Below are 13,852 nucleotides of genomic sequence, written 5' to 3' on the forward strand. Positions count from 1 at the left end.
TCCATCTCTTAACTTCACTTATTCCATTTATTTTTCTAGAGATATATGAGTACCTACTATGTGCCAGATGCTGAGGACTTGGCAATGAACAAGACATACACAGTCTTTACCCTTTGGGATCTTGCAGTTTGTAGTTTCCTTGACTTCCTCTTTTTCGTTCATTCATGAAATGTTTTGTTTTGTTGTGTAAGTTTTTATTAAACATTGGTAATATTTTGTCATTACCATCTTTCCTCCTTTCCCTTTCTCACAGGCTTCTTCCGGTATCCCGGTATCCCTCCCTCACTATGCCCAAGACTTAATTTCAGTGAAGTCCACATTGTCCCTATGATCGGACAAGTATTGCATACTTGGATACCTTCCTCACCAGGCCTTCCTTTAGGAATGTGTCCTAAAGCCAGTCAATATCCTGTTGTCTGGCACATAGTAGATGCTCTATAAATATTTCTTGAATAAATGAATGAGAGGTGGATAAGTCAATGGATGTTTTACCATGTAGTGTGTACAGCTACTATGTAAATAGGGTAAATAAAGTGCTTTTGGGCTTTGTTTCATACTAGAGATGATATTTAAGGTTGAGTATTGAAAAACAGGTAGGTGTGTGCCTGCAGGGAAGAGGTAGAAAGGTCTGTCAGAGAGTAGGGTGGATACAAATGCTTAGAATGTTTTGCAGTGGCAGAAATTCAGTATGGATGGTGTTTACAACACTGGAAAGTTATTGGAGATAAGTTTAGACCAGGGTATATTAACCTGTGACCATTAACATTTTGGGCTGGCTAATTCTTTTGGGTGGCTCTCTTATAGGTTGTCTAGCAGCATCCTAGCCTCTTAACAACTAGATATCAGTAGTACAACCTGTACTCCTCCAGTTGCGACAACCAAAGTCAAGGGAACAAAATCTCCCAGTTTTAAATAGTTGGTTTAGGGGGACATCGTGAGGATTAGGTTTTTTTTAATTATTATTTTTTTTTTTAGTTGTTGATAGACCTTTATTTATTTACATGTGGTGCTGAGAATTGAACCCAGTGCCTCATACATGCCAGGCAAATGCACTACTGTTGAGCCACAACCCCAGCTCCATGAGGGCTAGGTTTTAAGGGGTCCTGGATACCAAGTTAAGCCATGTATCAAGATATTTCTTAAAAATAGATTGAGTCATCTATTGTCTGTTAAACCCATTTGGAAGGAAGTCATTGCTTTTTAAAATTAAAAAATATTAACTTTTTGGGGGCTGGGGTTATGGCTCAGCAGTAGAGAGCTCGCCTCACATGTGCAAGGCCCTGGGTTCGATCCTCAGCACCACATAAAAATAAATAAAAGTTCTTGTGTATAGCTACAAAAAATAAATGTTAAAAAATATTAACTTTTAAAAGTAAATGTTTCAGGGGCTGGGTCATAGAGTGCTTGCCTAGCATGTGTGAAGCACACGGTTTGATTCTCAGCACTGCGTATAAATAAATAAAGATCCACTAAAAATTAAAAATGTATATATATTTTAAAAAGTATATGTTTTCATCTGTGGGATGGGTAAACTAGAATAACAATTTGTATTTTACAGAATAATTCCGACTGAACAAATGATGTAGAATTAATGGCTTGGTACGTGAGCTATTTGGAAAGATTCTTCATATTGTCAATCTTATTTTTAGGTGTGCTGATACTGTTCCTTGCTTTTTTTGCCTTTCTGCACTGCTGGCTTAATGCCTTTGCTGAGATGTTACGCTTTGGTGACAGGATGTTTTATAAGGTAATATACATTTGGATTCATCTTCCTCTTCCTATTTTATTTATTTCCTCATTGTTAAGTATTTGAATACTTTTGGCTGATATTAACCAGCTTTTTGATTCAAACATTGTGAAATAATTTTATTTTCCACAAATTTTACCAGTATTAAGTCTGAAATTCTGATAACAGGTTAATTAACATAGCCTCATCTTTTCTTATGCTTCTAACATCTGCTTCCATGATACAGCATGTGGTTTCTGCTGAATCCTCTGAAGATATATTGGTGATTATGGTAGGACAGCATTTGACCCAAGGGCATTATAAGACTTCCCCTGACTGTTCATTCATTTGAAATTGGCTGTCTCATTCTGTAAGAGTGACCTCAGTCAATTAGTCCTCAGTAAATTAGCCGTTTATGAGGGAATTAGCTTTTCCCTTCTTTACTTTGAAAGGTATTGATTCTGCTTATAAATATTCCTAATACTTCTGAAGTTGGAGTTAAGCTGTAGCCAGAGTGGTTCATAGTGATCCAACAACGCTACCCTCAAGTCTACTGCTCTTTTCTTGCAGTATGTGTTGCAAATTTTAGATGTCTGATTCTGTTAGTCTGGTCTTAAAATTGGGAATAAGACATATAAAAAGGAAGGGATGTGGTTACAGCTCAGAGGTAGGGCGCTTGCCTAGCATATGTAAGGTACTGGGTTACATCCTCAGCCCCACATAAAAATTAAATAAATAGTGTGTCCATCTACAACTAAAAAAAAATTTTAAAAATGAAATACAAAGGGATACCAGGACTTGGAAGTAAGTACCATGTCAGTTCTTGTGTAATTAAATCTTTATATACCACCCCCAACTTTTGTTTTTGTACTGGGGATTGAAACCAGGGACATTTAAAACCACTGAGCCACATCCACAGTCCTGTTTTGTATTTTATTTAGAGACAGGGTCTCAATGAGTTGCTTAGGGCCTCGATAAATTGCTGAGGCTGGTTTTGAACTTGTGATCCTCCTGTCTTAGCCTCCCAAGCCACTGGGATTACAGGCGTGCACCACCATGCCCGGCCCCAACAACTCTTTAATATTAGCACTCAATCTAGTCTTTGTGACCTTTTAATTCTCTCATTGTTTTAGCAAGATGGGCAAGGGTTTACTAATTGCTGTTTAAATGAACACTAGAGATTTAAATCATCCTGTATTTTCTGTATCTTCCATCATAACTTGTTTGATAATGAGACAGAATTACTCTAGAGACTTAATCATATGTAGCACTAGAATAATGTCATACTAAACACTAATAAATAATACCCTTTAAGATTTTTCTTTTTTTAAAATTTTTTTTAGTTGTAGATGGATACAATACCTTTATTTACTTGTTTTTATTTTTATATGGTGCCGGGGATTGAACCCAGTGCCTCACACATGCTAGGCAAGCGCTCTACCACTAAGCCACAAATTTGGCCCCACCTTTTAAGATTTTTCTAATGTTTGTATATGGACTAGCAATTTTTCAGAGTATGCTCTGATTCTGTGTCATATTTGCATGTTCCTTGGACTATTCCGGGGTTTTGCTTTAGAGGGGTGTGGGTGTGGGTATGTGTGTGTGTATGTATGTAATCTTATACCTTTACTTTCCCCCTCAGGATTGGTGGAACTCTACATCATACTCTAACTATTATAGGACCTGGAATGTAGTGGTCCATGACTGGCTATACTACTATGCCTACAAGGACCTTCTCTGGGTAAGCAGCAAGACTTAGCTCATGCTATTTAAAAAATGGAGATCCTTTCCTACAAAATATTGTCCAGGCAGGAAGAAGGTATACTTAATTGCTCATAATCACCAATAATGGATTGCTTCTTATGAATCTCTTTACCAACAAATAGTCTCCTTCTAGCTCTTTTTCATTTGGTTTTGTTTCTTTGTTATAAATGAAGAAATACCTGTGTGTGGATTTTTCTCTCTCATCAATGACACATGTCTGTGAGACATTCTTTGTAGTAGAATGTATTTAGACTGATGAAATGATTTTTTTTTTCTTTTGTGGTAGTGGGGATTGAACTCAGGGGCACTTTACCACTGAGCTACATCTTTTTTTTATTTTGTATTTTGAGACAAGATCTCTAAGTTTCTGAGACTGACCTCAAATTTGCCATCCTTTGTCTCAGCCTCCTGGGTAGCTGGGATTATAGGATGTACCACCATGCCTGGCTGCTGAAATGTAATCTTAACTCTTCTGGTTAACACTAGTATCTATGGATTACAGTTTTTATTATTAAATAAGGGCATCATTTAAGTGACAACCTCTTTGGTGGAAATGGTAGTGTATTTGAGTGCTAGTTCTGTTTTATGTGTGGCTTCACATATGGGATGAGGCAACTCCCTTCTCCTTTCTAAATTTTAGCTTTAGAGAGGATGCCTGCCCTATTTTCACAGTACATCGTTGCTCTAAAGATTGAAATTTGATGTCTTTGTTTACATATGAAAATTGTTTTGATAGCCATGGTAACTCACAAATGTAAGCTCAATTAATTTAATTAAAAATTAATGTCTTGAAAGTAATCCAGATCTTTGAACATTAATGCTTTGGAAAATGCATCATTTTAATAAAACAAGTGTTTAAGAGCATGTTTTCTGTATTGATTTGAATAGATTTGGGTTAATCCAAGGAGTAAACTTAGTCAAGTATAAATAAAATTTTCTAGGTGCCCTTAGCATATGATAATGTCTTATGTGGTTCATGCTTAATTACTTAAAATTTATTTTAAAATATTATTTTTACATATTTTCTTTGTACCTTAGTTTTTCTCGAAGAGGTTCAAGTCTGCTGCCATGTTGGCTGTCTTTGCCATATCTGCTGTAGTGCATGAGTATGCCCTTGCTGTTTGCTTGAGCTATTTCTATCCAGTGCTCTTCGTGCTCTTCATGTTCTTTGGAAGTGAGTATCTTGGCATGTTTTAAATCCTGGGTATTATGCTGAAAGAGAAAATCAGGAAGGAAACTATAAAATCAATATAGAAAAATGAAAGAATAGTAATGACCATTTCAAGGCAGTGTATATCAGAATATTGGCTTTCAGTAATTCTACAAAACTCTGTTTCAAGGTGTTTACACTTTTAAGTTAGAGAAATAAACTGGTTTATCTCTTGAGGACCATTGATACTATCTAAACAACTTCCTGATCCATAAATACTATCAGCATGCACTGCCTGGGAAACTGACCATTTTTTGAGTGGGTATATAGGAAAAAATTAAAATGCTGATAATTTCATGTTTTAGATACTGTTGATTTCCTACTGATTATTGGTTATTAAATTTAGACAATCAAGCTTCCTTTTTATTTATAGAACCAATGATCAGAATAAAATACATATATGAACGGTTGACGCTCAGTGTAATGATTAAATGATCGCAGCACATAACTGAGGCTGCTCATCTCCTGATTTTTTTTTTTGTCATTAATGGATTATGTTTTGATAAGTGTGTATATTTTTGTTTTCTAACTTTAGTGGCTTTCAACTTCATTGTTAATGATAGTCGGAAAAGGCCAATTTGGAACATTATGGTGTGGGCTTCCCTTTTCTTGGGCAATGGAGTCATTTTGTGCTTTTATTCTCAAGAATGGTATGCACGTCAGCACTGTCCTCTGAAAAATGTGAGTCTTCAATTCAGTTAGAATGCAAAAGTAACTTCCTTGTCCTCTGATGTAAGGGTTGGTGGGCAATATTAAGAAGGGTAGTTGTGATTGTGTTGAAATAAAGAGTAAAAGGCGCTCATTTATTATCACACCTTCTATGCTATCCTTGAAGTTTCTTCCTTCTTGGGTTTTCTTCACATTGAACTCTCCTAGTTCTTGGTTTCCTTTCTTTCTTCTTCTTTTCCCTCCTTTACTGCCTTTTCTTCAGGTTCTTCTAATTTTCTTCCTGTCTCCTGAAAATGTAGGTATTCTCCAGGGTTTTCCCAGCAGCATGTATGCCCCTACCATCTAAATATGTTTTTCATCTCTTTCTTTCCAAATAAACTCTTATAAAAAATGTCGGACAACATTGATATGCCTAGAATCCCATACCCCACCCCCTTTTTTGTAATTATGTTCGGGCTTCATTGATTCTTAGGGCCTTGTTTTTTAGCTGTATATGGATAACTTCCAAATTTTGAGGGGGGTTGCATTCTTGATATATTAGCCTGGGTATATCTTCCACACATCTATAGCTGTGGATATCTATAATAAAATTTATCAGCTTTCCCTATGGTTCCTTTTTTTGCAGACTTTGTCTCCGTTATGTAGCTTTAATCCTCCCTTCTTATTTCCTATTGATCCCCTGTGTGCATCTGAACTAATCACTCTTGACTCTAGACTCTACCCTGGTCATGCTGCTCTTTATACTCGGAATCCACGTCAGATTTTATTCTATCAAAATCTAATTTGGAAGATCTATTTTTCATGAAGCTTCTTCAAATTTTTGTTCCCATCTTATTTCTAAAATTTCACAGTATACTTAATCTGCTTCTCCTTTAAATAGTTTAGTACCTTAAAACCTTATATTATGGTCATTTTGTGTACATATTTTATCATCCTTAATCTATCATTATTTTGATTTTAGGACACAAAGTGGGATTTTGCTAAAATAAGAAGGCAAGGTGCTAAAAGGCCTAGTACCTATTTAGAATTTGGTCAGCAGACATGTAATTGTGTAGAGTTTATTGAACTTCAGAGACTTCATGTGAAGCTTCTAAGTTGAATAAATCAGTACTATAGATGAAAATACCAAACACCTTTGTATTAGTTTCTTATAGCTTAAAGGTTTCTGAATGGCTGGGGGGCAATTTAGAGATGTATACTGTATAACATTACACCTCTCCCACCACCATAATTTATATATATGGTATACACAAATAAAACATTCCTTCTTTTTTTTTTTCTGTCATAGCCAACATTTCTGGACTATATCCGGCCACGTTCCTGGACTTGCCGTTATGTGTTTTAGAAGCCTGGACTATTTCTATCCTTGTCACTGAAGATAGGATATTCTGCCTGATTTGGGGACAGCTGTATAATTTGGACTATTCCAGGCTTTACAGATGGCTCACTCCATTCCTAGCTCTCCTGGTGCTGGATTGTTGGGAGTTCACTGGAATCTTGTATGCTTAAGAGGACTTTTTTCCCCTTTTTGGGAGAAGGGAGACTTATAGCTGAGGTAATGACAGATTTTTGCTGGGTCATCTCAGCTTAAGCCTTGGTAATTATATCTATTTTATTCCTTCACTTCATCCAATCAGAGACTAAACATACTTGTGTGGCCACTGAGTTAGCCAAAACACTTAGGAAGTATCTCACTTTAAGTAACTCTGGCTTAGAGTTGTTTTCATACATGTTGTTGGAAGGTATTTTAATTAAACATGCAATTGGAAAAGAAAGGAAAATAAAGATTTTTTTGGTATTTCTTGTAGAAAAGAAAAAAATATCAATTTTCCAAAGATACATTTGTTACACGTTCCATTTTATATTTTTTTAAAAGTTCAGATCTACTCAGTTTTTCTTTCTCTATACAATATTGTGAAGCAATTAGCTGCCTTTCACCTTGAATTCTCAAGTTTATGTCAATCACAGTATATATTTGAGGGTATCAGAAGTAGCACAAAAAGAACATTTCTTTTTTTTTTTCTTTTTTTTTTAAAGAGAGAGAGAAGGAAGGAGGAGAGAAAGAATTTTAATATTTATTTTTTAGTTTTCGGTGGACACAACATCTTTGTATGTGGTACATGCCAGGCGAACACGCTACCGCTTGAGCCACATCCCCAGCCCCACAAGAAGAACATTTCTTTGATTCCAGAGTAATTTAAAAAAAAAAATTTCTGAGTCAATGATGTGTTTCAATTATTTTATCTACAATAGAATTACATGAAGGTTTGTTAACTTTAAGGTAATAACTTCTTTGAAGTTATTTAGAAGTATCCTTTGCTGCAATTATTTTATTTTCTAATAAACAGTGACTTCCCTTATTTTACAGACTAGCGAGTCATATATAACATAATATTAATCTCCTCAGTTAGTAGTAAAATGATCATTAAGGATCCAGAAGCTGGCTTCTGAAGCAGTTGCTCAATGGTAGCCTATTTTTAGATAAATATGTGACTGTTATCCAGGAAATGTACTCTATTATGTGATATCTCCAGGATATAAGATACTCATTCCTAATACAATGTGGTGTGTAAAATAATGTTTTTCTTTGTATGTATGAAATATTATGTTTATAAAGTTTGCACATTGGAAGAGATATCAGATACCATATAGTTCAACTTTCTACCCCCCAAAAGTGAGACTTACATATTATTCAAATGATTATTGTTAGCTGGAGCAGCCACTTGAGAGATTATTGATATTCAGATAGTTTTGGGATGTCTTTTCGGATGTCTTTTCACCACTGTTCTACAGTCATTTGAATCTCACAAGAAGATAAGGTGGAGTTTCTTAACCGGCGCACCTAGTTTGGACCACAGGTCTCCAGCTTAAGATCCCATTTTGTTTACCATACCTTTGAATCAGATGAGTTGAGGCAGTTTTCAAACATAAGACCCAGTTTAAAAGACACAAGTTCACCTCAAAACAAGTTATTAAAAAATTATTCTGCATATTTCTAAGAAGTAATGTAATAGGACCATAACCCCTAACAAGAGTACTATACCTTGTAATTTCTGATATATTTCTTGAAAGTTAAAATGAGTCAGTTCCTTGAATCTGTCACTGCATTTTAAATATGAGGGTTGCCAGGCATGGGGACTCACTTGTAATTCCATCAACTTGGAGGCCAAGGCAGGAGGAAAAATGGTCAGCGCCAGCCTGGGCAACTTACAACCTGGTTTCAAAATAAAAAGGGCTGGTGGTAAAGCCCCTGGATTCAATCCCCAGAAACAAAAACAAACCCCACTACATGTAATGGGGGAAGAGACTGGCCTAAGACTTGGTTCTGAATTTGCCAATCTTTTGAAGCAAGAGAATGAAATTCTTAGTTGTGCATTTCTGTGAAATACTGGAGTCCTGCATTCTTGCAAGAGGACTCTGTTATATAGCAATTTTGAATACTGTATTGGACTGATCAAGTTTTTTTTTTTTTTTAAAGCTTTCCCATTTTTTTTTATTAGTGATTTGTTTTTCTGCCTGAGATTTTAAGTAATAATTAATGATGCATATAGGATTGTAGTGTTTAGAATGCCAGCTGTACTGAGAAACATTCAGAAACACAAACACATTAGTACTTAAAGGAATGGCCACTTTTTTGAAAGAAGATTCTTATTGCTGGCTACTTTTAGCAAAAATCTTTTCTTTAAACCACCATCTACATGCTAAACAAAACTAAAACCTCTAGCTAACATGTTTCAGGAAGATTCATTTATTTTGTTTCCTATTTTGCTAATGCAGTAAAGTTACTTTAAGTTATAAGATGGTACTTTTTTTTTCTTCTGAAAAGTAATGAATTTAGAATTCTGTAAGAAGTATTAATGATAATAACCATGATTTTTGTGTGGTAATACAAGAAAACTTTAGTATGTACAGCATTTAATTTTTCATTAGACCTTTAAGTTGGTCTTTTAGTACCTTTTATGTGTGGGATAAATGTGTTGATACTTTTATTCTGAATCCTAGGTAATGAAAACAATTGTTTTTTGTTGTTGTTGGTGGATTAATGTACTAAAATTTCCTCAGTAAAACTGTTTATCCCATGTTAGAATTTAATTATAAGATAATTGAATCTGCTTTTAACCTGAAAGTAACTACAACATTTGTAAGCAAAAGGAACAGGGAAAATTTGTGCAAGGCAAAAATTGCTAATATTGGCAAGAAAGTACATTGTAGGCATGGGGATGTAGCCCACTGGTAGTGTGCTTGTCTAGCATGCTCAAGACCCTTGGTTTGATCCCCAGCACTGCAAAAAAAATAATAAGATTGCAGGGGGCTGGGGTTGTAGCTTAGTGGCAGAGTGCTCGCCTAGCATATATTCGATTCCCAGCATCATGTAAAACTAAATAAACAAAGGTATTGTGTCCACCATCTACAACTAAAAATATTAAAAAAAATAAGATTGCAAGTTTGAGGCTAGCTTCAGCAACTTATGAGAACTTGTGTCAAAATAAAAAATAAAAAACTGGGGCTGGGGTTGTGGCTCAGTGCTAGAGTACTTGCCTTGCATGTATGAGGCACTGGGTTCAATTCTCAGCACCACAAATAAATGATTAAAATAAATAAATAAATGATTAACATAAAAGTCCATCAATAACTAAAACAATAAAATAAAAAAACTGGGCTGGGGATGTAACTCAGTGGTAGAGCACCGTAGGTTCGATTCCCAGTACTGGAAAAAAACACTTAACTCATTTTTTGTCTATATCCCTAAAAAGATGTAATAGTTGTTGATATCTCTCACGTAAAGAAATCTTTGTTTTGTAAGGGTATAATTTTGAGTTAAGTCCAGTTGTTTTGTTGGGTGGGGGTGACATCATCACAGAAACTAACATAACTAGTAATGAGATGGCCTGATACAGTACACTTTTGTTTCAGTTTTGGAATGTTACTCAAACCCAGTAGATAAAACCAATAGACTAGAGCTCCTTCAGGGTGAAAAAGGGATAGTGGGCCTAGACCTCTTCTTGCTTGGTGCACTCATTTTCTCCTACCCCAGCATACTCAGTTTGAAACCAGTGTGATTAAAAAGAGAATTGGCTTTTGATTAAGATAGCCCAGTATTTATTAGCAACATGAGTTGGGGCAAAATTGCTTAATTTATCAGAGCCAGATTTTCCTCATCTGTAAAATGGGGATAACAACTACCTCACAGAATTGTTGCAAAGCATTATCCCTGGTAGACATATGGTCTCATTATTTTCCTTCCCTAAATTTGAAACCCAGGTCCCTACTGGTGTCTTAAGAATGTGCCTCTTTCTTGCCAGGGACAGTGCTGAACACTGTAACCCAAGGGACTCAGGAGGTTGAAACAGGAGGATCACAAGTTCAAGATTAACTTCAAGAAGACCCTCAACAACTTAGTGAGACTCTGTCTCAAAATAAAAAGGACGGGGGCTGTAGCTCAGTGGTAAAGCTCCCTGAGTTCAACCCCAGTATCTGGGGTGGGGGTAGGGGTGGGTTTTTCAAATGCTGCACTTGTATTTGTCTTTTAAAATAGACCCTCAGGATGATGCTAATTGGTGCTGCACTTTGATAGATTTTCCTATGATGGAATTAACCTGGTCATTTTAAACATGATTGTTACAGGCACTTGCTCTTATTTCCATCTTTCCAATGTTGTTATCAGGTTTATCTGCTTTAGCATTATAAGGTAGCAAGCTTCTAAAAGGAAGTATTGCTGCTATTACTTTAAATGTTTAGAACTAGTGTGTCTATTTTATAGCTAAGTTTTAGAGTTTATGGAGGGGAAGGAAACATTAATGAGAACTCATTTCTACCAGTGCAAAGAAAGCTTATAGTCTTGGAAGGCAGAAAAAAATTTTTAATGGAAGATAGCTCACACTTTTTGTTAATGAAGTTTAACAATCTTGTACAAAATTTAATGTAGTTTATTTAATACTACACACACAAGCTAAGATGTGTATTCAGCATTGTTTCACATATCTTATCTCTAGGCTTTTAGCTCAAATTAAAGACTGGGACATAAACATTTTGAGGAATACAGTGAATGCCATTAGTGAAGTTTTTATAGCAATTTGATTCATTTTTAATATCACTATCAGCTGAGTGTTGAAAACCTTTGTTGAAATAAAATATTACAGATATGCTCAGTTTACAGAGATGATAAACTACAACTAGTCTGGCTGAAGCAAGGAGAATACAGCCCTTCGCCAACTTAAATTTAATGCCTACTTGAAAATCAGTAGACAATAACAATAATAGTTACTAAACTTTAGTAGGAAAGCTGTATAATCTACATAAATCTATCTAAATGCTTAATAAAACTGTTTAGAGTGCAAAGAATGCTTATATAGTTTTTTTTTTTTTCTTCTAATTTTGAGATGGGGTCTTGCTCTGTTACCTAGGTGACTTGAACTCCTGGTCTCAAGCCATCTTCCTGCCTTAGTTTCCTCCGTAGTTGGGACTACAGGTATGCACTACTGCACCCAGCAAGAAATTAAAAGGGAATTTGGACTTGAGAAAAAGAATGGATTAATATTGGAAGGGATACTTTTTTTTTTAAGTCTAATACTGCCTCTGTCTTCCTTTTTTTATTTTATTTATTTTTTTATGTCTTCCTTTTTCCTAAATGTTGATCTTATTTTTACATTATTACATTGACATTTCTGCCTTTTCCAATGGAGTGCTGACCTTCAAGCTAGTGGAATTTTGTCTTGATGAAGTGGTAGCTGTACTTTGTTTTTAAAACCTGTTGAAACAGGCAGTTCATGCACCTAGTTATTCAGAAATATAATATGAATTTTCTTGTGCCAGTGTGCCATTTCTTGGATGGAAATGAGCCCGGGGTTAAGCTTCTCTCATTTGGGCCAGTGCAGCTGCTTTCTCTCTGAACCTCTCCATTTTAAGCACTCATCCGTAGTGTTCTGAGATAAGCAGGTCACAGAAACCCAAAGTTATTTTTTAAAGGATTTTCTATAATTAAAGACATTTTTTCTAATTCTTGTTTGCTCTTTCCCTGAATTATTTTTCCTTCCTCTCCTTGCAAATCCTTGTTTGTCTAATCATTGTGTGATGACTTTTAGTATGCATTGTATTAACATTAATCTCATGTTTTAAACTTTAAAATATATATCTGCACACAAGATGGAAAAATACTGCATATGTGAAGAATGTGGTAAATAAATATATTTGGAAAAAAATCTAGTCTGTTTTAAAAGTATCTTCTTATGATATACAAAATAGTTAATATTGAATACATAAGTGCTTTTCATCCTAATCTTAGGCAACTGTTGTCTATAGCCAAAAGAGAAGACAAATAACTGAACAGCCTTTGATGTCATTTTCTTCACACTACAGATCCAATCATTTCCCAAATCCCACAGATTTCACTTTCTATGTATTTTTTGAACGTGTTCATTTATTTGTTCCACTATCAGTACTACTAGAATTTTTTCAAACTGGGTTAAGAACATAAATGATGGGGCTGGGGATGTGGCTCAAGCGGTAGCGCGCTCGCCTGGCATGCGTGCGACCCGGGTTTGATCCTCAGCACCACATACCAACAAAGATGTTGTGTCCGCCGAAAACTAAAAAATAAATATTAAAATTCTCTCTTCAAAAAAAAGTGTTGTAGGTGGAGAAACCCTTTGTCTTCCAATTTAAAAAAAAAAACAAATGATGGATTACTTCTTTTTTCTAGTACCTAAAGACTTGATTAGCCATATAGTAGCTGACACTGCTTTGGGACCTCTGATTTCCCTACTATGGTGGCTATGGCTCCAAACTATAAAGTGACACAATGAAGATAAAAGCGGCAAGCTTTGGGGGGAATTACCCTTGCCTACCTGTGCTTGCCTGGCTTCTAACCTGTCACTTGTTTTGATGGTTACCAATCCTTAACATGAACTATACGTGCTCTATGATGCTGTTTTTGTGTATTTTAATTATTTGAAAAAGAAAAATTAGGGGGATAGGGGAGATAGGGCTGCAGGCTAAAATGCGCAGACAACCAAGATGTCAGACTAGAAGAGTTAAGTGACTATGTTTCTGGTTTTGAATACTCTGCCCATATTTCTGTTACTCTGGAAACCAGAGCCTTAATTTTATTAATCGGTTGGATAACTGTTTTGTGCAGGCACTGTAAGGAATATGACGACTGAATACAATAAAGTCTTCTTTCCTTCTCAAAGTTATCTAGACCTTGTCTCCACGAGCACTCATTATTCATCACTGAATCCCCGCTTTAATACAAATGGTCCCTGGTAGGTAGGCAGGAGCCGAGAAGAATCTGTCCTGAGAGCAGGTTTTTAAGCGAGAAAACTTGTGTTTAGTTTTGTTTGTACTGGGGATTGAACCCAGGAGTGCTTAACCACATCCCCAGCCCTTTTTCAATTTTTTGAGACGGGAACTCTAATAAATTGCTTAGAGCCTCGCTAACTTGCTGAGGCTGGCATCGAACTTGCGATCCTTCTGCCTCAACCTCC

The 13,852-nt window shown here is 35.7% G+C and overlaps 1 protein-coding gene and 1 long non-coding RNA gene across 8 annotated transcripts in view; one reads left to right on the forward strand and one right to left on the reverse strand.

Moving 5' to 3' along the window:
* The window catches only part of Soat1 (sterol O-acyltransferase 1), a 58,399-nt gene extending 45,378 nt beyond the window's left edge, over positions 1-13,021 (forward strand). For 2 of the 3 annotated variants that reach the window (XM_005319754.5, XM_021722620.3), the window contains exons 12-16: positions 1,650-1,747; positions 3,369-3,467; positions 4,529-4,664; positions 5,236-5,381; positions 6,658-11,711. In XM_005319754.5, the coding sequence (XP_005319811.1) occupies positions 1,650-1,747; positions 3,369-3,467; positions 4,529-4,664; positions 5,236-5,381; positions 6,658-6,714 (536 nt within the window). In that variant the 3' untranslated portion in view covers positions 6,715-11,711. Of the gene's footprint in view, positions 1-1,649; positions 1,748-3,368; positions 3,468-4,528; positions 4,665-5,235; positions 5,382-6,657 lie in introns of all 3 variants that reach the window. The other variant, XR_013426398.1, reaches the window with a different exon arrangement.
* The window catches only part of LOC110597623 (uncharacterized), a 94,265-nt gene that overhangs the window by 80,029 nt on the left and 384 nt on the right, over positions 1-13,852 (reverse strand). For all 5 annotated transcript variants that reach the window (XR_013426400.1, XR_013426399.1, XR_002483363.3 and 2 more), the window contains exon 2: positions 4,524-4,702. This is a non-coding gene — a long non-coding RNA (uncharacterized LOC110597623). The remainder of the gene's footprint in view (positions 1-4,523; positions 4,703-13,852) is intronic.

The sequence above is a fragment of the Ictidomys tridecemlineatus genome, chromosome 10, assembly GCF_052094955.1.
Source record: "Ictidomys tridecemlineatus isolate mIctTri1 chromosome 10, mIctTri1.hap1, whole genome shotgun sequence".
Taxonomy (NCBI): domain Eukaryota; kingdom Metazoa; phylum Chordata; class Mammalia; order Rodentia; family Sciuridae; genus Ictidomys; species Ictidomys tridecemlineatus.